The sequence below is a fragment of the Pongo abelii genome, chromosome 8 (genome assembly GCF_028885655.2).
Source record: "Pongo abelii isolate AG06213 chromosome 8, NHGRI_mPonAbe1-v2.0_pri, whole genome shotgun sequence".
Lineage (NCBI taxonomy): Eukaryota > Metazoa > Chordata > Mammalia > Primates > Hominidae > Pongo > Pongo abelii.
Window position 1 is genome coordinate 109,847,204 of NC_071993.2, and position 25,108 is coordinate 109,872,311.

Below are 25,108 nucleotides of genomic sequence, written 5' to 3' on the forward strand. Positions count from 1 at the left end.
AGCCTGCCAGCCTGGGCGGGGCCTCGGCACAGGAGCTGGCTGTGGGAGCCCGCCGTCCCGAGTCGCAGGCCGAGGAGACAGTGAGTGCGCGCCATGGGCGTCCCGCCCCAGCCCCCAGCCCCTTCCCTGGGCCCCCGCAAGGCGGGAAGGCGAGCACCTCCCCCGAGCTGTGTCTCGAGACCTTGGTCCTCCCCGCACCCCTTGGCCCGCTGCCTGCCCTTTACTGGCCCCCTCCCTCATGTCCGTCCCTCAGCACCCTCTTCCTTTCAACTAACTTTCCCGCTCCCAACAGTGGCTGCACCCCGCGACGCTGAGATACAGAAGGACGTGCAGGTGAGAGCTGTAGGGCCTGGAATGGCCCAAGTGGAGCCTAGGCTAATGGAAGTCTGGCCTGGCCCGCGCCCTGTCCCCTGGGACTCCTGGAGTCGGGGTAGGGCAAGGTCCTTCGATCTTTCCAGGGAACTGAGGTTGGCCAAGTGGAGGTGGAGGTGGTGACGGAGCCCTCGCGCTGCAGTCACAGCTCTTCTTCTCCCTCTCTACCCCTCACTCCACTGTGGGACGCTGGGTCAGACCTACTACGGGCAGGTGCTGAAGAGATCGGCAGACCTCCAGATCAATGCCTGTGTCACCACAGCCAGGCCGGTCCCCAAGCACATCCGGGAAGCCTTGCAAAATGTACACGAAGAAGTAGCCCTAAGGTAGAGTGCCCTGTGCTGTCCCCAGGAAGACCCCAAACAGCAGTTTTCCCAAAAGATAATGATGCCGGTCACTAGGGAATTAACCCGTAGCCACCAACCCATCAGCTTGCCTTGTCTATTGTAAAATTCCTAAATCTCAGCACCCATCATCTTACTGCTCTAAGAACCTCCGATGAATCTGGGCGCGCCAGTGAGCCTGTAGTCCCAAGTGCTTGGGAGGCTGAGGCAGAGGATCGCGTGAGCCCAGAAGTTACAGGCTGTAGTGTGCGATCCGGGATGTGAATAGCCACTGCACTCCAGCCTGGTCAACATAGCCAGATGCATCTCTAAAATAAATGCGTACTTTTAAAAAATTGCCTAAAAAAAAAAAGAACCTCCAGTGTGAACACTCTGTAGTCCCTACCCATGCTCACAAAATACAGTCACACTCACTGGATCTGCCATTCAAGATATGCGTAGTTCAGCACCCACTAATCAACCTTGGCCCTTTAGACCCTTCCCTTCCTCACTCCATCAGTACTGCCTGCCCAGCCGGCAGTCACCAATTTGGAAAGTCTTCCCTTTTCTTTCTCCTTCCCAACCCTGCGCATCCAGCACCACGCTGCTGTCCCACCTACTGCATGGAGACTTCTCTAATCCTTGAGCGGCCTCTTCCCCAAACTGCCACAGCACTCTGTCACTCGGTCTGTCCGTAAATCATGGGAAGTGTTTTCTGTGCACAATGTTTTACCTTGCTTCTTAAATACACCTACGGAGCAGGGGGCGGTGGCTCACGTCTGTCATCCCAGCACTTGGGAGGCCAAGGCAGGTAGATCACTTGAGGTCAGAAGTTCAAGACCGACCTGGTCAACATAGTGAAACCCCGTCTGTACTAAAAATACAAAAATTAGCTGGGTGTAGTGGCGCACGCCTTAGTCCCAGCTACTTGGGAGGCTGAGGGAGGAAAATCATTTGAACATGGAAGGTGGAGGTCACAGTGAGTGGAGATTGCACCACTGCACTCCAGCCTGGGCAACAGAGCAAAACTCAGTCAAAAAAAAAAAAAGGCCGGGGGTGGTGGTTTACCTCTGTAATCCCAGCACTTTGGGAGGCCGAGGCGGGAGGATCACGAGGCCAGGAGATCGAGACTATCATGGCGAAACTCCGTCTCTACTAAAAATACAAAAAATTGGCCTAGCACGGTGACTCACGCCTGTAGTCCCAGCACTTTGGGAGGCCAAGGCGGGAGGATCACGAGGTCAGGAGATTGAGACCATCCTGGCTAACACGGTGAAACCCCGTCTCTACTAAAAATACAAAAATATTATCCGGGTGTGGCAGCGTGTGCCTGTAGTCCCAGCTGCTGGGGAGGCTGAGGCAGGAGAATGGCGTGAACCCGGGAGGCGGAGCTTGCAGTGAGCTGCGTTCGTGCCATTGCACTCCAGCCTGGGTGACAGGGCAAGACTCCGTCTCAAAAAACAAAAAACAAACAAAAAAAATTAGCCGGGCGTGGTGGCAGGCGCTCGTAGTCCTAGCTACTCGGGAGGCTGAGGTAGGAGAATGGTGTGAACCCGGGAGGCAGAGCTTGCAGCGAGCTGAGATCGCGCCACTGCACTCCAGCCTGTGAGACAGAGCCAGACTCCGTCTCAAAAAAACAAAACAAAACAAAACAAAGCACCCCTATGGGACAGAAACCTTACATTTTTTTCCTCAATAACTAGCGCAGTCCTGAGCCTGAATCAGAAGCTAAGCTAATGACTAAATGTATTTATTCAACACATTATTTTATTTTATTTATTTATTTTTGAGACGGAGTCTCACTCTGTCTCTTAGGCTGGAGTGCAGTGGCTCGATCTCTGCTCACTGCAACCTCTGCCTCCTGGGTTCAAGCCATTCTCCTGCTTCAGCCTCCCGAGGAGCTGGGATTACAGATACCTGCTACCATGCCCAGCTGATTTTTTTGTATTTTTAGTAGAGACGGGGTTTCACTATGTTGGCCAGGCTGGTCTCCAACTCCTTGCCTCAAGCGATCCGCCCGCCTTGACCTCCCAAAGTGCTGTGATTATAGGCGTGGGCCCCCGCGCCCGGCCTGAACACATTATTTTAGATGGCTTATGAAGTCTTAGAGCCTAGCACATGCCCAACAATACTGTGGTAAAGCAGATACAGTCCCAGCCTTCATGGGTGTCCAGTTCAGTGGAGACTAAACATCAGAAGTATGAATGAATGATGCAAGAAGGAAGGAAGGAAGGAAGGAAGAAAGGAAGGAATGAAGAAACGGAGGGAGGGAGGAGGGAAGTATGTATAAGATTTAGTGGTTTCATGTCTTCCAGTCTCCAGGGAAAAAATATGTGTTGTTCCATTTCCCAGATATTATGGCTGTGGTCTGGTGATCCCTGAGCATCTAGAAAACTGCTGGATTTTGGATCTGGGTAGTGGAAGTGGCAGAGATTGCTATGTACTTAGCCAGCTGGTTGGTGAAAAGGGACATGTGACTGGAATAGACATGACCAAAGGCCAGGTGAGGCATGATTTGGAAGATAAGGAGGAAAAGATTCTCAAAAGCATTCTTTGAGAAATAAAGTTGTTTTCTTCGTGGCTCTTCAAGGATAATTTAAGAAAGCCTCTAGTTAGCAATGCTCATTTGTGCCACTAGTGCTTCCTGTCTTGGAAACTGATAACTTGAACAATTAGGGGCTCTTCTGGGCGAACACAAGAGTTGGAGGTTTGCTCTGATATGAATATCGTGATGATAGAGTGGATTTTGATCTTTCCCTTCTTGCTGCCATCTATCCTGAAAGATTTTGTTACTGAATGAGGAGTTTATTCAAGCCAAACTGCACGGGCAGCAGGGAGTTTATGTCCCAGGTTGTAGTATATCCTACATGTCCACAGGAATCTTGTGTATTTATCCAAAATAATCTGGGGGAAGTATATTCTGTTAGTGATAGGAAATTTTTAGGAAAAAGTCGTGTATTTTTTTCAAAATGTTATCAAAACTATATTTTTCTTACTTTAGGTGGAAGTGGCTGAAAAGTATCTTGACTATCACATGGAAAAATATGGCTTCCAGGCATCTAATGTGACTTTTATTCATGGCTACATTGAGAAGTTGGGAGAGGCCGGAATCAAGAATGAGAGCCATGATATTGTTGTGTAGGTCTATATTCTTACTGTTATGACTATAGCCCATTTTCTTTATTTTTATTTTCATTATTATTTTTTGAGATGGACTCTCACTCTGTCGCCCAGGCCAGAGTGCAGTGGCCCAATGTCAGCTCACTATAACCTCTGCCTCCCAGGTTCAACTGATTCTCGTGCCTCAGCCTCCCAAGTAGCTGGGGTTACAGGCACACGCTACCACACCCAGCTAATTTTTTAAATCTTCTTTTAGTAGAGACAGGGTTTCACCATGTTGGCCAGGCTAGTCTCAAACTCCTGACATCGGGTGATCCACTCGCTTCCGCCTCCCAAAGTGCTGGGATTACAGGTGTGAGCCACTGCGCCCCGCCCTCATTTCCTTTTGAACACAGAGATGTCACCATTACTGTTTGCTGAATTGACTCTCATTACGGTGTTAAACTAAACTTAGCATAGCTTACTAACAGGAGAGAGCTGGTTTGAGCTTCTGGAGCTCACCAGCAACAGAATACACTAGACCAAGAGAGAACTTACTTGAAACTTAACCACAAACCAATGAACCCAAAAGACCAGCAGGACCACTAAGTTTGCTCCTACAATACATGCTGACCTGTATCTTTCATAATATTTTCATGGTAAATTATAGGATTCTATTTCCTTTTTTCCCTCAAGTTGTTATTGTCAAATCATGCCCAAGTGACAGCTGCCTTTGAGGAACGTAGCCTGTTTACATGAGGCGTAAGAAATGCCTCGTGCCGGCTGGGCGCGGTGGCTCATGCCTATAATCCTAGCACTTTGGGAGGCCGAGGCAGGTGGATCACGAGGTCAGGAATTTGAGACCAGCTTGGCTAACATGGCGAAACCCCGTCTCTACTTAAAATACAAAAATTAGCTGGGCGTGGCGGCACACGCCTGTAATCCCAGCTATTTGGGAGGCTGAGGCAGGAGAATCACTTGAACCCAGGAGGCGGAGGTTGCAATGAGCCAAGATTGCGCCATTGTACTCCAGCCTGGGCAACAGGAGTGAAACGTCTTCTCAGTAAAAAAAAAAAAAAAGAAAGAAAGAAATGCCTTGTGCATCTGATCCGAGGCTTCATCTTGTTACACGGTGAACATCAGGACAGAAACAAGTAAGAATCATGCCTGATATTTTTTTCTGCACATTCAAACTTGCTAACAATTTATTGAGATTTTAAGCACTCTGTCTCTGATCTTGGGGAAAAGCTTAGTTGAAAGCATTAGAAAGAGAGGAGGGAGGCAGTAAGAATGGGGTAACTTTGACAGAATGGTGGGAGCCATCTTTAGGGTCTGAAAGGATTTGCAGATCTCTGAGTATTGTGAAGATTTGCTCGACATTTCATCTGTTCTCTTTTAGATCAAACTGTGTTATTAACCTTGTGCCTGATAAACAACAAGTGCTTCAAGAGGCATATCGGGTGCTGAAGGTGAGGAGGAGAGTGAGATAAATTATCTTTGAACATCAGTGAGAGCTGATGGGTTAAGTCTTGTTTGTTCCCCCTTGAACTAAGAGCTCAAACTCTCTTAATTTATCCATTAAATGAATAAGGGGTGGCAAAAGGGGGAAGGGGCAGGAATACCCCGGATATGGATTACTTTCCCTCTCAGGTTGCAAAAGGTAGTAAATCCGAGGTGACAGTTGTCACTGAATGTGTTAAGGTATTTGCTTTCTTGACTGTCTCTCCTATTTGCTGCTGTACATGATCCTAGAAGAGCATCTGTGGAGCTATAGGAACCTTTGCACTGACTACTAATGATTGCTTTGAATATACTCTCTTCTAGCATGTACAGTGTTTCTCAGGGCTTCTGATTTCTTATCTGTCATGATTCAGATCTTTGGGAAGTTACAGAAGATGGAACTTTTACATTAACTACTTTCTAAAAGGAAAGCTTGCAGGAGCTCCATAGCCTTTATTGTATCATGAGATGTGTATCTTCATGATAGTAGATGAAATATTCAGCCGGGCACGGTAGCTCACACCTGTAATCCCAGCGCTGTGGGAGGCCGAGGCGGGCAGATCACCTGAGGTCAGGAGTTCGAGACCAGCTTGGCCAACATGGAGAAACCCTTCTCTACTAAAAATACAAAAATTAGCTGTGTGTGGTGGTGCGTGCCTGTAATCCCAGCTCCTCAGGAGGCTGAGGTAGGAGAATCGCTTGAACCCAGAAGGCAGAGGTTGCAGTGAGCCAGGATCGTGCCACTACACTCCAGCCTGGGAGACAGAGCGAGACTCCATCTCAAAAAAAAAAAAAAAGATTCTAGCTGGGTGGGTGGTACATGCCTGTACTCCCAGCTACTTGGATGCTGAGGCAAGAGGATTGCTTGAGCTCTGGAGTTTGTGTCCAGCTTGGGCAATATAGTGTGATCCCTGCCTCTAAAAAAATTTTTTTTTTTTTGAGATGGAGTCTCAGTCTGTTGCCCAGGCTGGAGTGCAGTGGCAGGATTTCAGCTCACTGTAACCTCCGCCTCCTGGGTTCAAACAATTCTTCTGCCTCAGCCTCCCTAGTAGCTGGGACTACAGGCATGTGCCACCATGCCCAGCTAATTTTTGTACTTTTAGTAGAGACAAGGTTTCACCATATTGGTCAGGCTGGTTTCGAACTCCTGACCTCATGATCTGCCTCGGCCTCCCAAAGTGCTGGGATTACAGGCATGAGCCGCCGTGCCTGGCCAAAATTTTTTTTTAAATTGACAACATATTTTTGAGATTTTTGGTTTACAAAGCTGTCATAGAACTCAAATACAAGTATCTATATAGAAATGATTTAATGATTTAGTGATGTCTTTGTTAGTATGTCATTTTACACGCCAGTTCACTGTCTCCACCAAAAATGTACTTATAAAAGGTAGAAACACTATTGTAGAATCTAGATCTCCAGGCTTCCAGGTTTTTGAAATTAACTAAATAAAATGTTTAGTTCCTGATCACTCATTTGCCTTACATTTAAAGGATAATATTTTAAAGATATAACATGTTGTTATAAAAGTAAATAACAACATTACAAAAAGTTATATTTTTTAATAGAAATGGGGTCTTGCTGTCACCCAGGCTGGAATGCAGTGTCACTATCATAGCTCACTGTACCCTCTAACTCCTGGGCTCAAACAATCCTCTTGAGTAGCTAGGACTCCAGGCACATGCCACCATGCCCAGCCAATTTTTAAATTTCTATATGGGAGAGAGGGTCTTGCTGTGTTGCCAAGGCTAGTCTCAAAGTGCTGTCCTCCAGCAAGCCTCCCACTTCAGCCTCCTGAGTCATTGGGATTAGAGGCCTGAGCCATCATACCTGGCAAAGTTATACTATTCTTAAGAGATAAAAGATTATGAATACTGATTATATCCTCTGTTAGTTCTACAATGACCTGGGGCTGCTTTTGGTTCAGATTGGCTAAAAATTTAAATTTAAGTAACCTGAAAATCTTTATTTAGGAGACAGACACTCTTAGAATGTGATTTTATTACCTGTTGGATAAGCCACTGGGAGGAGAAAAAACCTTGGCACTTGACTATTGATTATAACTAAAGAGGCAGCTGTTATTTGTTCACAAAGGGTCAGCTTAAACATTGCTATTGATTTTTAAATTTGATTTTGTTCCCCTATTCCTTTCTTTGTTATCTGGGTTCAATGTAATCATTAATCATCTTGTTTGGACTAATATGGCTCTGTTTCAGCATGGTGGGGAGTTATATTTCAGTGACGTCTATACGAGCCTTGAACTGCCAGAAGAAATCAGGACACACAAAGTTTTATGGGGTAGGTGATTTTGTTTAGTTTAGTATTAAGGCAGATGGTTGTACATGTGCAGAACTCCTTTCTGCTAATAGCCAGGATGAGGCTATATGAGATCACATGGGGTTAGGCCATGAGGCCAAGGTTCCATTCTTCCTCTGCCATTCAAAAGTGATAGGGCTTTGGATAGTTTAATTCATCTCTTTGAGTTATCATTTTCCAAATTGTAAAATGTAAATAATAATACAATCTGCCTTATAGGGCTGTTATGAAGATTAAATGGGATAAAGAATGGGAAAAATACTTTGAAAACTCTAGTGTGGAAATGAGGACAATTGTTCCCAAGCTGGTGTCCTCTTAGTCCCCTTATGTTCTCATCATCATTGTGTTTTTTATTCCTTTATTATCATTTTAATAGTCTGGAAGTTGAGATAAATGCATGCTTTTCATCAGTCTATGAAATCAAAAGTTCTTATTCTTAAAACAATATTAACTTTATTCTTACTGTGTAATAATAAATAGGTACTGCTAGTAAGTTGGAAAGTGCAAAAAAAAAAAAGAAAAAATTACTAAGCTGGACACAGTGACACACACCTGTAACCCCAGATATTTGGGAGGCTGAGTCAGGAGGATTGCTTGAGCCTAGAAGTTCAGGTACAGCCTGGGTGTCATAGTAAAACCCTATCTCTTAAAAAAATTACTTATAATCATATAACCCAGTGATAACTTTTTTTTTTTTTTTTTTTTTTTGTTGAGATGGAGTCTTGCTCTGTCACCCAGGCTGGAGTGCAGTGGCGCAATCTTGGCTCACTGCAACCTCCACTTCCTGGGTTCAAGTGATTCTCCTGCCTCAGCCTCCCGAGTAGCTGGGATTACAGGTGCCTGCCACAATGCCCAGCTAATTTTTGTATTTTTAGTAGAGATGGGGTTTCACTGTGTTGGCAAGGCTGTTCTCCAACACCTGACCTCATGATCTGCCCACCTCGGCCTCCCAAAGTGCTGGGATTACAGGCATGAGCCACCGTACTCGGCCTATAATTTATTTTTTATACTACTTTATTCACATAACAGTGCTTTTCAGAATGTGGCCTACTGCATACATGAATATTATGCTTGCAGCTGGGTAGAACCAATCCACCAGTGAGTGTCCTGAAGAATGGTTCCCAGAGACCATCAGCTAGCACACCCAATCTTAACCATGACTTTCTAGACCTTGGGGGGATACTCAAGTTAGCTTCTACTGCTGGAGTCTATGTTTTAACTAATACCATGTCCTAATTAATTATATAGAAGAATAATTCCCTTAATATTGTATTAAGTGTTGGCTGGTCTGTGGTTTTTATTTTTTATTTTTTATTGTTGTTGTTTGTTTGTTAGGTGAGTGTCTGGGTGGTGCTTTATACTGGAAGGAACTTGCTGTCCTTGCTCAAAAAATTGGGTTCTGCCCTCCACGTTTGGTCACTGCCAATCTCATTACAATTCAAAACAAGGAACTGGAAAGAGTTATTGGTAAGATATGACAGACAGCAGGGACTATTATAACTACAGCTTGAATGATTGAAATGTGGTGATTAGTAAGTAACTTCTGAGGGAGTCTCATTGAGGGATACTTTGTGTTACCTGGAAATAGCTATCTTGTCTCCTGTATAATGGTAAACCCCCCAAAATTTTGATATTTAATAAAGCACTTTGAAGTCATTCTGTAAATAGAGTGAAGTGCCCAGAAAGATAATTGATGACATGCAAGGAAGAAAATCATCTTTATAACGTGTTTGCTCCTTGTCTGCTGAGCAAGGCAACAACTGGGGGAGTGCTGGAGATGAACCGTGAATAAATTCTGTTTTTAGGTGACTGTCGTTTTGTTTCTGCAACATTTCGCCTCTTCAAACACTCTAAGACAGGACCAACCAAGAGATGCCAAGTTATTTACAATGGAGGAATTACAGGACATGAAAAAGAACTAATGTTTGATGCCAATTTTACATTTAAGGTAAACAAAACAATTTCCATGACTTCTGGCATTCTTTCTGCTCTTGCCCTTGCTCCAGCTATCTTTTCTTGACTTTGCATTGCTTCCCACTTTTCTGGTGTTGGTTTGTTTGTGTGTGTGTTTAAATGTATGTGTGTGTGTTTAAATGTATGTGTGTGTTTCAAGTGGAGTAAAAAAGCATTTTTTTCCCAATATTTATTTATTGACAGGGTCTCGCTCTGTCACCCAGGCTGGAGTGCAGTAGCACAATCATAGTTCACTGCAGCCTTGACCTCCTGGGCTCAAGCGATCCTCCCACCTCAGGCTCCTGAGTAGCTAGGACTACAGGCGCACCACCACACCTGGCTAATATTTGTATTTTTTGTAGAGACGGGGTTTTGCCGTGTTGCCCAGACTGGTCTTGAACTCCTGGGCTCAAATGATCTGCCCACCTCGGCCTCCCAAAGTGCTGGGATTACAGGTGTGAACCACCGTGCCCAGCCCTCAATATTTATTATAAAAATGTTTTTGGCCAGGTGCGGTGGCTCACACCTATAATCCCAGCACTTTGGGAGGCCGAGGCAGGCAGATTACCTGAGGTCAGGAGTTGGAGACCAGCCTGACGAACATGGCGAAACCCCATCTCTACTAATGAAAATACAAAAATTAGCCAGGCGTGGTGGTGGGTGCCTGTAATCCCAACTATTCTGGAGGCTGAGGCAAGAGAATTGCATGAACCCAGGAGGTGGAGGTTGAGGTGAGCTGAGATCATGCCATTGCACTCCAGCCTGGGCAACAGAGTGAGACTCCATCTCAAAAAAAAAAAAAAAGAAGAAGTTTTTGAATACAGAAAAGTTAATAGTACAATGAATACCCACATATGCATTACCTATATTTCAGCAATTGAGAACATTTTTCCATGTTTGTGTGTGTATATATATATATAATATATATATATATTTATTTATTTGCTGAGCCATTGAAAATAAGTTGCAGATATTATGACATTTTACTCTTAAATATTTCAGCATGCGTCCCATAGGAATGTAATATCCCTCTGCATAATCACAATACCATTACACACCTAAGAAAACTTTTTACAAGAAGCCTCATTCAGACATTGGATTAATAGAGCTATAGAGAAGTAGGATGGAAAAGAGTAGGAGTATGTACAATAGTATTTCAATTGTTTAATTGTGTCAAGGAATTAAGACATTTTAATGTTCAATGACGGCACTAATTGGCATTTTTACTGCCCTGTGTATAGTAAGATTTGTTTTCTCAAAATGGAAAAGTTCAGGCTTTGGAATCAGATACCTGGGTTCAAATTCTGGCTCTATTATTATTATCTTTTATTTTTTTTCTGAATGTCACTAGACAAACTTTTATTGAAGCGTAAATTGTGGTACAGAAATACATTTCAACTGATTTAAGTCCAACACCAGTGAAAGGAGAGATTATGGCACCAAAACTTTCCCATTTCTATCATACCATGATTTAGATTATGATGCAGTCTACATTTCTCTTTTCTAGGCTTTGTCCCTTACAAATTTGTGCAGTTTTTCAACATTAGAATTCTTAATTCTATTAGGAAAAAAAAACAACAAAAAAACCAGACCTCAAGTCAACAAATCTATTGGATATTGTTTACGAACAAAGTCCACGTTAAGCATTGGTCCTCAAAACAGAGCTCCTCAAAATATTAGGTGCTGTGCTCATTACAGAATCAAACCGATCACACTGATTGAAAACTTCCTCAATGAAATTTTCAATCAACAACATGCTTCAGATAAAGTCAAACAGTGTTCCAACCACTTGATTTCAAACCAAGTAGATTTTAGGTTTAGAAACACTAAAAAAAGGTGTTTCATTTATAAATACAGAAGGAACAAAAACATCACTGCATCAATCCAGAAATTATCAAAATATTTAGAGGACAAGAAATATAAAATTTAGTCAACTTTGTTGTTTTCTCTGTTCCTTAAAATCCCAGAGTATCTGCAAATATAGCTAAAAGGTACCAACTCTTGAAAGCCTATATTACTAGTCATTTCCCATTGAGTATTTTGGAATTTTATTTATGTTCTACTTATTTATTCATGTATTCTGCTTTATGATGTTTATCTGAATAATCTGGACAAATTCTCATTCTGGGCAGTCATTTGTATCATCCTATGAATGCCATGGTGAGGGAAACACTGTAGTTAGAGGAACAGATGAAGTCAGAACACTCACATGCATCACGGTCACAGCACTTTAAATCACAAGATGGAAAAGACATCGATTCTACTTTGGATCAAAGTTTATAGAACACTCCTTAATGGAAACTAGTGGAAATGGCTGCTAAAGGAAAAGTTAAGGTGAATGATCCAAGCTGACTTGATTACCGAATCCAGAACAAAATTATGCTAAATCTCTCTGGTAATTAACTAAATAAAAATCATTTTATACTATTACTTAGTAAGTTAGTAAAGGTGTGCTAATCATTAGTTGCTAATCTCATTTACTGAGGAACACAGTATTGTATATGTTTTCTGGCTCTATTATTTATTACTTGGGTAAACTTGAACAAGTCACCAAAATTCGTTGGGTTACAGTTTGTTCTACTGTAAAAGCAGGGATAATAATACTTACTTTGCAGAATTTCTATAAGGATTAGTAATAATGTAGCAAAACACTGGGTACATACTGCAATTTCAGTGAAAAGAAGATACTGTCATTATTTGTTCCAAAAGTGGAAGAACTTACTATTAATATTTCATTTTTCTGATTTATTTATTTATCTATTTTAGAGACAGGGTCTCTCTCTGTCACCCATGCTGGAGTGTAGTGGCACAGTCATAGCTCACTGTAACCTCAAACTCCTGGGCTCAAGCGATTCTCCCACCTCAGCCTCCCAAGTAGCTGGGACTACAGGCATGTGTCACCATGCGTGGCTAATTTTTTATTTTTATTTTTTTGTTGGTGAGACAGGTTTTTTTTTTCTTTTTTGAGACGGAATCTTGCTCTGTCACTCAGGCTGGAGTGCAGTGGCCTGATCTCGGCTCACTGTAAGCTCCGCCTCCTGGGTTCACGCCATTCTCCTGCCTCAGCCTCCCAAGTAGCTGGGAGTACAGGTGCCTGCCACCACGCCCAGCTAATTTTTTGTATTTTTAGTAGAGTCGGGATTTCACCGTGTTAGCCAGGATGGTCTCGATCTCCTGGCCTTGTGATCCGCCCACCTCGGCCTCCCAAAGTGCTGGGATTACAGGCGTGAGCCACCGCGCCCGGCCGAGACAGGTTCTTATATTGCCCAGGCTGGTCTTGAACTCCTGGCCTCAAGCAATTCTCCCACCTCAGCCTCCCAAAGTTGCAAGCATGTGTCACTGTGCCTGGCTTCTTCTGATTTTTTTGGTCTAAATAGCATCTCCAGATTTCTTTTTTTTTTTTAATTTAAAAAATGTATTTATTTCTTTATTTAGACACAGGGTCTTGCTATGTTGCCCACACTGGGGTACACTGGCTATTCACAGGTGTAAGCATAGCCCACTATAGTCTTGAACTCCTGACCTCAAGGGATCCTTCCACCTCAGCCTCCCAAGTCTGGGACTACACCTGGCTAAGTATCTTCAAATTTCTTATTTATTTATTTATTTTTGAGATGGAGTCTTGCTCTGTCGCCTAGGCTGGAGTGCAGTGATTCAATCTCAGCTCACTGCAACCTCTGCCTCCCGGGTTCAAGCCGATTCTCCTGCCTTAGCCTCTTGAGTAGCAGGGATTACAGGCGTGTGCCACCACACCCAGCTAATTTTTATATTTTTATTAGAGACAGGGTTTCACCATGTTGGCCAGGCTGGTCTTGAACTCCTTACCTCAGGTAATCTACCAGCCTCAGCCTCCCAAAGTGCTGGGATTACAGGCATGAGCCACTGTGCCCAGCCGCATCTTCAAATTTCTTAAATACTCCTTGATATAGTGGAGCCCTTAATGCTTTTCACTAATGCACTGCTCCTTGATGTGCTGCCTATTCCAGTAGATTCACAGAATCACAGTGGGAAAGGCCTTTGAAACCATTGATTTGTTCTAGTGGCTTTCAAAAACCATTTTTTAATACAATTATTTTTTAAGCAAAATGTTTTATATATAGATATGTTTTTTTTTTTTTTTTTTTTTGAGATAGAGTCTTGCTCTGTTGCCCAGGCTACAGTGCAGTGGCGCAATCTCGGCTCACTGCAACCTCAGCCTCCCTGGTTCAAATGATTTTCCTGCCTCAGCCTCCCCAGTAGCTGGGACTACAGGTGGGTGCCAACACACCCGGCTAATTTTTGTATTTTTAGTAGAGACAGGGTTTCACCATGTTGGCCAGGCTGGTCTTAAACTCCTGACCTCAAGTGATCTGCCCACCTTGGCCTCCCAAAGTACTAGGATTATAGATGTGAGCCACTGTGCCCAGCCAGAAATGCACTTTAAAAACCACCAGTCCTTGCCCGGGCATGGTGACTCATGCCTGTAATCTCAGCACTTTGGGAGGCTGAGGTGGGTGGATTACCTGAGGTCAGGAGTTCGAGACCAGCCTGACCAACATGATGAAACCCTGTCTCTACTAAAAATACAAAAATTAGCCAGGGGTGGTGGCGTGTGCCTGTAATCCCAGCTACTCGGGAGGCTGGGGCAGGAGAATCGCTTGAATCCGGGAGGCGGAGGTTGCAGTGAGCCAAGATCGTGCCACTGCACTCCAGCCTGAGCAACAGAGCAAGACTCCATCTCAAAAACAAACAAACAAACAAAAAACCCCCAATAGTCCAAAGCCCTAATTTTCCCCCCATTATTTATTTGTTAATGGACAAATTTAAAAAATTGTATATATATTTATGGTGTACAATGGGATGTTTTGACATACATATACATTATGGAATGACTAAATCAAGATAATTAAAATGCATTACCTCACATACTCACCATTTATTTGTGATGAGATCAAAGTCTACTCTTTTAGCAATTTTCTTTTTTCTTTTCTTTCTTTCTTTCTTCTTTTTTTTTTTTTTTTGGAGGGAGAATCTTGCTCTGTTGCCCAGGCTGGAGTGCAGTAGCATAATCTCGGCTCACTGCAACCTCCACCTCCCAGGTTCAAGAGATTCTCCTGCCTCAGCCTTCCAAGTAGCTGGGACTATTGGTGTGTGCTACCACACCCAGCTAATTTTTTGTATTTTTAGTAGAGATGGAGTTTCACCATTTTGGCCAGGCTGGTCTTGAACTCCTGACCTCAGGTGATCCCCCTGCTTCAGCCTCCCAAAGTGCTGGGATTACAGGCGTGAGGTGCCCAGCCTTTCAGCAATTTTCAATACATTGTTATTAACTATAGTCACCATGTTGTATAATAGATCTCTTTAACTTATTCCTGATAACTGAAATTTTGTATCCTTTAACCAACATCTATCCTGTTCCACCCCTGCCCTCCCACCCCCTACCCCCAGCCCCTGGTAAGAGCCTCTACTCTTCACCTCTATGAGTTCAACTTTTTGAAATTCCACATATAATCTAGCGAGGTTATGCAGTATTTGTTTTTCAGTGCCTGCAGATATGATATTTTTGGGTTCAACTTTTTGTTTGTTTGTTTGTTTGTTTTTGAGATGGAGTCTCACTCTTGTTGCCCAGGCTGGAGTGCAGTGGCGTGATCTTGGCTCACTGCAACCTCCGCCTCCTGGGTTCAAGCCATTCTCCTGTCTCAGCCTTCTGAGTAGCAGGGATTACAGGTGCCTGCCACTACACCCAGCTAATTTTTGTATTTTTAGTAGAGACGGGGTTTCACTATGTTGGCCAGGCTGGTCTCTAACTCCTGACCTCAGACGATCTGCCTGCATTGGCCTCCAAAACTGCTGGGATTACAGGCATGAGACACTGCGACCGGCCAGACATTTTTTTAATGCATAATAGATGTACATACTTTCAGGGCACATCTGATAATTTAATATATTCATATAATTTGTACAGATCAAGTCAATATAACTGGTATATCCATCGCTTTAAACATTTGTCTTTTCTTTATTCTAGGAACCCATTTGAATTATTCTTTTCTAGCTATTTTGAAATATACAATAGATTATTGTGAACTATAGTCACCCTACTGATCTATTGAACACTAGGTCTTACTTCTTATTAAACTGGATTTTGTACTCATTAATCAAGCTCTCTTCATCCTCCCCATTCTGCCTGGCCTCTGGTAACCACCAATCTACTCTCTATTATCACGAGGTCCACTTTTGTAGCTCCCACATATCAGTGAGAACATGCAATATTCATCTTTTTGAGGTTGGCTTATTTCTCTTAACATAATGACCTGCAGTTCCATGCATGTTGCTGCAGGTGACAGGATTTCCTTCTTTTATTTTATTTTATTTTATTTTTTGAGACAGAGTCTTACTCTGTCTCCCAGGTTGGAGTACAGTGGCGTGATCTTGGCTCACTGAAACCTCCAGCTGCCAGGTTCAAGTAATCCTCCTGCCTCAGCCTCCTGAGTAGCTGGGACTACAGGGGTGTGTCACCACATCCAACTAATTTTTGTATTTTTAGTAGAGACGGGGTTTCACATGTTGGCAAGGCTGGTCTCAAACTCCTGACCTCAGGTGATCCGCCTGCGTCGGCCTCCCAAAGTGCTGGGATTACAGGCTTGGGCCACTGCATCAGGCCAGGATTTCCTTCTTTTTTAAGTCTGAATAGTATTCCAGTGTGTACATATACTACTACATTTTCTTTATCCATTCATGTTTGAGTCTTCTCTCTTTTTTTCTCAGTTTAGCTAAAGATTTACTTACTTTTTTTTTCAAAAAACTAATTTTTCATTTTGTTGATCTTCTGTATTTTTTTAGTCTCAATTTCATTTATTTCTGCTGTGATGTTCTTTCTTTCCTTCTACTAATTTTGAGTTTGATTTGTTCTTGCTTTTATAGTTCCCTCATGGGCATTACTAGGTTGTTTATTTGAAGTCTGTTCCTTCTTTCCTTCGTTCGTTCCTTCCTTCCTCCCTCCCTCCTTCCTTCCCTCCCTTCCTTCCTTCCTTCCATTCTTTCTTTTTTTTTTGAGAGGGAGTCTCGCTCTGTTGCCCAGGTTGGAGTGCAGTGGCACGATCTCAGCTCACTGCAACCTCCACCTCCCGGGTTCAAGCAGTTCTCCTGCCTCAGCCTCCCAAGTAGCTGGGATTACAGGCATGCACCACCATGCCTGGCTAATTTTTTTGTATTTTTAGTAGAGATGGGGTTTCACCATATTGTCCAGGCTGGTCTCGAACTCCTGACTCTGCCTGCCTAGGCCTCCCAAAGTTCTGGGATTACAGGAGTGAGCCACCGTGCCCAGCCCTTCCTTCCTTTCTTCTTCTTTCTTTCTCAAGGTCTCACTCTGTCACCTGGACTGGAGTGCAGCGGTGCAATCATGGCTCACAGCAGCTTTGACCTCCTGGGCTCAGGCGATCCTCCTACCCCAGCATCCCAAGTAGCTGGGACTACAGGCTACCATGCCTGGCTGATTTTTGTATTTTCTGTAGAGACAGGCTTTCACCATGTTGCCCAGTCTGCTCTTGAACTCCTGGGCTCAAGCAATCCACCTGCCTTGGCCTCCCAAAGTGCTGAGATTCCACGCGTGGGCCGCCACACCTGGCCTTATTTGAAATCTTTCTACTTTTTTGATATAGGCATTTATTACTATAAACTTTCCTCTTAGTGCTGCTTCTGCTGTATCCCATAGATTTTTGCATGTTGTATTTCCATTTTCATTTGTTTCAAGAAATTTTAAATTTTTCTCCTAATTTCTTCATGGACCCATTGGTTATTCAGGAGCATGTTGTTTAATTTCCCTGTTTGTGTATTTTCCAAGGTTCTTGTTATTGATTTCTAGTTTTATTCCACTGTGGTGAGAAAGATACTTGTTATGATGTCTACTTTTTTGAATTTGTTAAGACTTGTTTTGTGGCCTAAGATATAGTCTATGCTGGAGAATGTTCCATGTGCTATTGAGCAGAATGTCGATTCTGCAGCAGTTGGGTAAAATGCTCTGTGAATGTCAGCTAGGCCTATTTGAGCTACTATATCATTTAATGTTTCTTTATTATTTTCTGTCTGGATGATCTGTCTTACTGAGAGTAAGGTGTGGTGTTAAAGTCCCCTACTACTATTGCATTACAGTGTATCTCTTCTTTTAGATCTATTAATGTTTGCTTTATATACTTTGGAGCTCCAATGTTGAGTGCAAAGATACTTATATCCTCTTGCTGAATTGACCCCTTTATCATTATATAGTAACCTTCTTTGCCTCTTTGACAGCCTTGATTCACAGTCTGTTTTTTCTGATACAAGTATAGCTACTCCTATTCTTTTTTGGTTTCCAGTTACTTGGAATGTCTTTTTTCCACCCCTTAACTTTCAGTATTTTTATAAGTAAAGTAGGTTTCTTGTAGGCAGCATATAATTTGGTCCCATTTTTGTATCCATTCAGGCACTCTATTCCTTTTTTTAGAGGGGGGGTTCCCAAGTTTTATTCAAGAACTCATACAAAATATTCCAGATAAATAAATTTTTATCTTCACCTTCCTCCTCTTCTTTTTCCAGGTTAATTTAGAAGTAACGTCATTCATAATAACTCTTTTTGCTATTAGCAACTACACACAACAAATCACATAGATTATTCTTCAAATATTTTTTGGTGAGATATTTCAAATACCTTTTGGAAAAAGGTACCTCAGAAGTCACAGTGATCTTGCTCTTGCTCCTTTCGATGGTTATAACGCTCCACCAAGATTCCCAGCTTTTCCATTCACTTTAATCCTCTCTTGCAAAAACTGCTCAAAATGGCAGCATCTATGATTCCATTTTCTACAAGGTGGGTACAGTCAAGAGTGAACATCATAACCTGCTTCTTTTTTTGCCCCTCTTTGCCACAAGCTTTTTCACAGCACTATGCCTCTTAATTGGAGAATTGAGTCCGTTTACATTCAGTGTTATTATTGACACATAAAGACTTAACATTTTTTAAAATTGATACATAATTGATGTAGCTATTTTGGGGGGTTCATGTGATAATTTAATACATTCATATAATTTGTAAAGATTAAATTAGTGAAATTGGGATACCTATCACCTTCATTATTTGTCTTTTCTTTTCTTTTTTTTTGAGATGGAGTTTTGCTCTTTTTGCCCAGGCTGGAGTGCAATGGCGTGATCTCAGCTCACTGCAACCTCCTCCTCCCGGGTTCAAGCAATTCTCCTGCCTCAGCCTCCCGAGTAGCTGGGATTATAGGCATGCACCATCACGCTTGGCTAATTTTGTATTTTTAGTAGAGACAGGGTTTTACCATGTTGGTCAGGCTGGTCTCAAACTCCTGACCTCAGGTGATCCACCTGCCTGGGCCTCCCAAAGTGCTGGGATTACAGGCATGAGCCACCGCACCTGGCCCTGTCTTTTCTTTATGTTAGAAACATTCAAATTATTCTCTTCTAGCTATTTTGAAATATACAATATATTATTGTAAACTAGTCACTTTACTGATGTATCAAACACTAGGTCTTATTTCTTTCATCAAACCCTATATATATATATATATATTTTTTTTTTTTTTTTTTTTTTTGAGACGGAGTCTTGCTCTGTGTTGCTCTGTCACCCAGGCTAGAGTGCAGTGGCACAATCTTGGCTCACTGCAAGCTCTGCCTCCCGGGTTCATGCCATTCTCCTGCCTCAGCCTCCCAAGTAGCTGGGACTACAGGTGCCCGCCACCATGCCCGGCTAATTTTTTGTATTTTTCGCAGAGACAGGGTTTCACCGTGTTAGCCAGGATGGTCTCAATCTCCTGACCTTGTGATCCACCCACCTCGGCCTCCCAAAGTGCTGGGATTACAGGCTTGAGCCACCGTGCCCGGCCAAACCCTGTATTTATAACCATTAATCAACTTCTCTTTATCTCCCCCATTCTGTACCCTTTCTGGCCTTTGGTAACTATCAATATACTCTCTATCTTAATGAGATCCACTTTTTTAGCTTCCACATATCAGTGAGAACATATGATATTTGTCTTTCTTTCTTTGCCTTATTTCTCTTAACATGACCTGCAGTTCCATGCATCTTGCTGCAAATGACAGGATTTCCTTCTGTTTTAAAATCTGAATAGTATTCCATTGTGTATATATGTCACGTTTTCCTCATCCATTCATCCATTGATGGATGCTTAGGTTGATTCCATATCTTGGTTATTGTGATTAATGTTGCAGTCAACATTAGTTGTGCAGATATTAGGAGTGCAGATATTTCCTTGACATACTGATTTCATTTCATTCCCTTCCCTTCCCCTTCCTTCCTTCCTGCTTTCCTTCCTTCCTTCCCTTCCTCCCTCTCTCCCCTCCCTCCCTCCCTCCCTTTCTCCCTCCCTTCCTTTCAGATGGAATCTGGCTCTGTTGCCCAGGCTGGAGTGCAGTGGCGCAATCTCAGCTCACTACAACCTCCGCCTCCTGGGTTCAAGCAATTCTTCTGCCTCAGCCTCTCGAGTAGCTGGGATTATGGGCATGTGCCACCACACCCGGCTAATTTTTTTGTATTTTTAGTAGAGGCAGGGTTTTAGCCTATTGGCCAGGCTGGTCTCGAACTCCTGACCTCGTGATCCACCTGCCTCAGCCTCCCAAAGTGCTGGGATTACAGGTGTGAGCCACTATACCCAGCCAGTTTCATTTTCTTTTTTTTTTTTTTTAAGACGGAGTCTCGCTCTGTCGCCCAGGCTGGAGTGCTGGAGTGCAGTGGTGCAATCTCGGCTCACTGCAAGCTCCACCTCCCAGGTTCACACCATTCTCCTGCCTCAGCCTCCCGAGTAGCTGGGACTACAGGCGCCTGCCACTATGTCCGGCTAATTTTTTGTATTTTTTAGTAGAGACGGGGTTTCACTGTGTTAGCCAGGATGGTCTCAATCTCCTGACCTTGTGATCGGCCCACCTCGGCCTCCCAGAGTGCTGGGATTACAGGCGTGAGCCACTGCGCCTGGCCCATTTTCTTTAGATATATACCCAAGTAGGGGGATTGCTGGGTCATATAGTAGTTCTATTTTTAATTTTTTGAGGAATCGCCATACTGTTTCCCATAATGGCTGTACTAATTTAAATTCCCACCAACAGTGTGTAAGGATTAGTGCTGGTGAGGATGTGGAGAAAATGATATTTTTGGTCATTTTTCTTCTATTGAGACTAAAGTTGCAACTCTTAGTATTTTTTTTTATACTACCCTTTAGGAAGGTGAAATTGTTGAAGTGGATGTAGAAACAGCAGCTATCTTGAAGAATTCAAGATTTGCTCAAGATTTTCTGATCAGACCAATTGGAGAGAAGTTGCCAGCATCTGGAGGCTGTTCTGCTTTGGAGTTAAAGGTTAGTTTGGCTTTCACTACCTGAGAGAACTATTTTATTTTATTTATTTATTTTTGAGATGGAGTCTCTCTCTGTCACCCAGACTGGAGTGCAGTGGTGTGATCTTGGCTCACTGCAACCTCCGCCTCCTGGGTTCAAGCAATTCTCCCTGCCTCAGCCTCCCGATTAGCTAAGATTACAGGCACCCACCACCATGCCCGGCTAATTTTTGTGTTTTTTTAGTAGAGACGGGGTTTCACCATGTTGGCCAGGCTGGTCTTGAATTCCTGACCTCAGGTGACCCACCTGCCTCAGTCTCCCAAAGTGCTGGGATTACAGGCATGAGCCACTGTGCCTGGCCAGTATGCATGCTCTCTTGAGGCGCACTTCTCTTGCTGGTCAAATGTTGTTAGACAGTTATATACCAGTTAAACGCCACCATTTTGCCTCTTAATGTGCATGCTTGAGCCCACTTGCCCAACTCCTGAGATCTTATCGGGAAGCTGCTTATCACCAGTTTCAGGTGTTTCTGTTTATTGGGAGACTTCCTTTCTCTGGTACTGTCTGCGACCAATTATGATTTTCGAGAGACAGTTAACAACCACCTGATCATCACCTAATGATCCCCTGACATTCCTGGTGGAGTCGGCGTGGGGAGCCCTCTCCTGCCCTGCTCACGCCTGACTAGCTATTATACCTGCTTTAACAAGTTCTCCAAAATTCAGAAACCTTTCGTGAGTACTCTGATTTTATAATAAAATAGTTATTTGCATAAGTTTAATAAGAGTCTTTTCTCTCAAAACAGGACAATTGGAGACACTTGGTTATTTTACCAAGGGTTTGACTGGAATAACATTTGTAGGTAAAGTTCCAGCAAAGCCAACTTGAAAAGAGCCTATATGGCCAAATTCTTGCTGGACTTTATGCAAATGATCAGGCAAAGTATAATAAGCCTAAAATTTATTTTGCACATAAATTGGCCTTACTATAATTTGTCTTTAGTATAAAAGGAGGAGCTGGGCGCAGAAGTTCACACTCATAATCCCAGCACTTTGGGAGGCTGAGACAGGCAGATCACTTGAGGCCAGGAGTTTGAGACCAGCCTGGGCAACATGTTGAAACCCCGTCTCTACCAAAAATACAAAAAAATTAGCTGGGTATGGTGGTGCATGCTGGTAGTTCCAGTTACTTAAGAGGCTGAGATGGGAGGATTGCTTGAGCCCAGGGAGGTGGAGGGCAATGAGCCAAGATTGCACCACTGCACTCCAGCCTGGGCAACAGAGAGAGACTCTGTCTCAAAAAAAAAAAAAAAAAAAAAAAGAAAAAGAAGGCTAGAGAGAGAAATGGTTTCAAAGGAAAACTATAACACTTGTTACTAGATTTCCAGCTTGGACTTTTGTTTTTGAGTGCATATTGAATCATTAATTATTTCTTGGCTACAATAACCCTCTAAAGATAAACCAGGTTATAATTTTTCTTCATGTTTTTAGTTTGTGCCCTAAATGGAATAGGTTCCTTATTCTGTTCTGACACACGAATACTCTTTTGACTGTCATATTATTAATGTTATTTATATCTCCTTGTTTTACTTTCAGAGAAACCAGAATCATGATATTCTAAGGCTAGAGAATTCCCCATTTGGAATCCCACTGGCCCTAATCTGCTTTTCACTGCAAATTCCGTGCTGCTAAAATTATATAAGCACCCAAATTCCGTGCTACTAAAATTATATAAGCACCCTTCTCTAGGCCCAGGGACCTATCACACAAGAGGTAGGTGTGTGAGACTGTAAGCGCCAGTTTTGAGAGAATTAGTTCAGACCCTCCAAATCAAAAATGGGCACACAGATGCCTAAACAGCTGGTAAAATAAGGGACTCTGCCTCCTGGGTTATTATGTGTGTGGCACCTTTTCATCCATCCCAACCATAAAGAATTTCCTGCTTCTCGTAGAATGAAAAGAAAATTATTACTGAGAGGATATAAAGGTACCTCATGTCAAAGCCTCCTAGGTTTAATACTCTGAGTTATGAGATTTATGCAGATAACATATTTTTTTTTAAATTTTAGAACAGGCCAGGCACAGTGGCTCAAGCCTGTTATCCCAGCACTTTGGGAGGCCAAGGTGGCCAGATTGACTGAGCTCAGGAGTTCGAGACCAGCCTGGGCAACATGGTGAAACCCCATCTCTACTAAAATACAAAAAATAAATTAGATGGGCATGGCAGCGTGTGCCTGTAGTCCCAGCTACTTGGGAGGCTGAGGCAGGAGAATTGCTTGAGCCCGGGAGGCAGAGGTTGCAGTGAGATGAGATTGAGATGGTGCCACTGCACTCCAGCCTGGCAACAGAGTGAGACTCTGTCTCAAAATAAATAAATAAATAATTAATTAATTTTAGAACAAATTACTGAAAGACCACAAAAAAAATTGTAGCACAACAGAAGTCTCTGAATTCCTTAGCTTAAAAGGTTTTAACAGTGCTTATGTTTTGTATAGCTAATTGCTGTAAGTCTGTAACTAAAACGAAGATTACAGTAGCACAACGCATAGAAGTTAAATATAAGTCAATTTTTTAACCTCACCTTTGGCTTTTTGTTTGTTGGCTTTTATATTAAGAAATTTTAAGGGTTTATGAATGCCTATCCACATCCATTCCCATCTGGCCCAGAACTTTCTTTTTTTTGGGGGGGGGGAGGGGGACGGAGTCTCGCTCTGTCACCCAGGCTAGGGTGCAGTGGTGTGATCTCATCTCACTGCAACCTCTGCCTCACAGGTTCAAGCGATTCTCCTGCCTCAGCCTCCTGAGTAGCTGTAATTACAGGCATGTGCCACCATGCCTGGCTAATTTTTTTTTCTTTTTTTTTTTTTTTTTTTGAGATGGAGTCTTGCTCTGTTGCCCAGGCTGGAGTGCAGTGGCGCGATCTTGGCTCACTGCAACCTCTGCCTCCCAAGTTCAAGCGGTTCTTCTGCCTCAGCCTCCAGAGTAGATGGGACTACAGGTGCGTGCCACTATGCCCTGGCTAATTTTTACTTTTTTAGTAGAGACGGGGTTTCACCATATTGGCCAGGCTGGTCTCGAACTCCTTACCTCATGATCCACCCACCTTGGCCTCCCAAAGTGCTGGGATTACAGGCATGAGCCACTGTGCCTGGCCCTAATTTGTATTTTTAGTAGAGACAGGGTTTCACCATGTTGGTCAGGCTGGTCTCAAACTCCTGATCTTAGGTGATCAACCTGTCTCAGCCTCCCAAAGTGCTGAGATTACAGGCGTGAACCACCATGCCTGGCCTGGCCTAGAACTTTCAAATTCGCTATATGTCTTTTAGCTCTAAGCCCCTTGACCACATGGGTCCTACCAAGGCACAAGATGGACCCAGGGAAGGCAGCCGTGCCACCCTAGCAACACAGTGAGATAAAATAAAAGTTTGGTGACCATTGATGTTGCCTCTGACAAATCTAGGCCAGAATGAGGAGAAAGTAAATCAAAAATAAAATTCTAGGCCGGGTGCGGTGGCTCACGCCTGTAATCCCAGCACTTTGGGAGGCCGAGGCGGGTGGATCACAAGGTCAGGAGTTCGAGACCAGTCTGGCCAAGATGGTGAAACCCCGTCTCTACTAAAAATAAAAAATCAGCCAGGCATGGTGGCAGGCACCTGTAGTCCCAGCTACTTGGGAGGCTGAGGCAGGAGAATTCCTTGAATCTGGGAGGCAGAGGTTGCAGTGAGCTGAGATCGTGCCACTGCACTCTAGCCTGGGCAACAGAGCGAGACTCCATCTCAAAAAATAAAAATAAAATAAAAATAAAAAAATAAAATAAAACTCTAAACCCTCAACCATCTGAATGGACCCCTCCTATCGGGCAAAGACATTGCAAAGTTACCCTGAAAAAGTAGTTCAGGTCACGATGGGAAGGAGAAGTTTGGACATGCCTCATTATTTCCTCCTCCCTTTTGGAATTCAGACACTGCTGACCAGCATTAACATTAAAACAGATCTTAAGACTGATAGAACGGACTCTTTAAATCTGATAAGAAACATTTACAATCTATTCTCTCTGAAGCCTGCTACCTAGAGGCTTCATCTGCATGATAAAACCTTGGTCTCCACAATCTCTTATCATAACCTAGACACTCCCTTCTATTGATCCCAGGTCTTTGGATTATAACTCAACCAACTGCTAATCACAAAATCTTTGAATCTGCCTATGACCTGGAAATCCTCACTT

At 43.2% G+C, this 25,108-nt stretch overlaps 1 protein-coding gene across 2 annotated transcripts in view; it reads left to right on the plus strand.

Annotated features, from left to right (window-relative positions):
* AS3MT (arsenite methyltransferase) overlaps positions 1 to 25,108 on the plus strand; it is a 46,727-nt gene continuing 21,619 nt past the window's right edge. For both annotated transcript variants that reach the window (XM_054523468.2, XM_024254018.3), the window contains exons 1-10: positions 1 to 80; positions 293 to 333; positions 571 to 698; positions 3,048 to 3,198; positions 3,697 to 3,833; positions 5,194 to 5,263; positions 7,511 to 7,592; positions 8,946 to 9,077; positions 9,416 to 9,558; positions 20,771 to 20,905. In XM_054523468.2, the coding sequence (XP_054379443.2) occupies position 80; positions 293 to 333; positions 571 to 698; positions 3,048 to 3,198; positions 3,697 to 3,833; positions 5,194 to 5,263; positions 7,511 to 7,592; positions 8,946 to 9,077; positions 9,416 to 9,558; positions 20,771 to 20,905 (1,020 nt within the window). In that variant the 5' untranslated portion in view covers positions 1 to 79. The remainder of the gene's footprint in view (positions 81 to 292; positions 334 to 570; positions 699 to 3,047; positions 3,199 to 3,696; positions 3,834 to 5,193; positions 5,264 to 7,510; positions 7,593 to 8,945; positions 9,078 to 9,415; positions 9,559 to 20,770; positions 20,906 to 25,108) is intronic.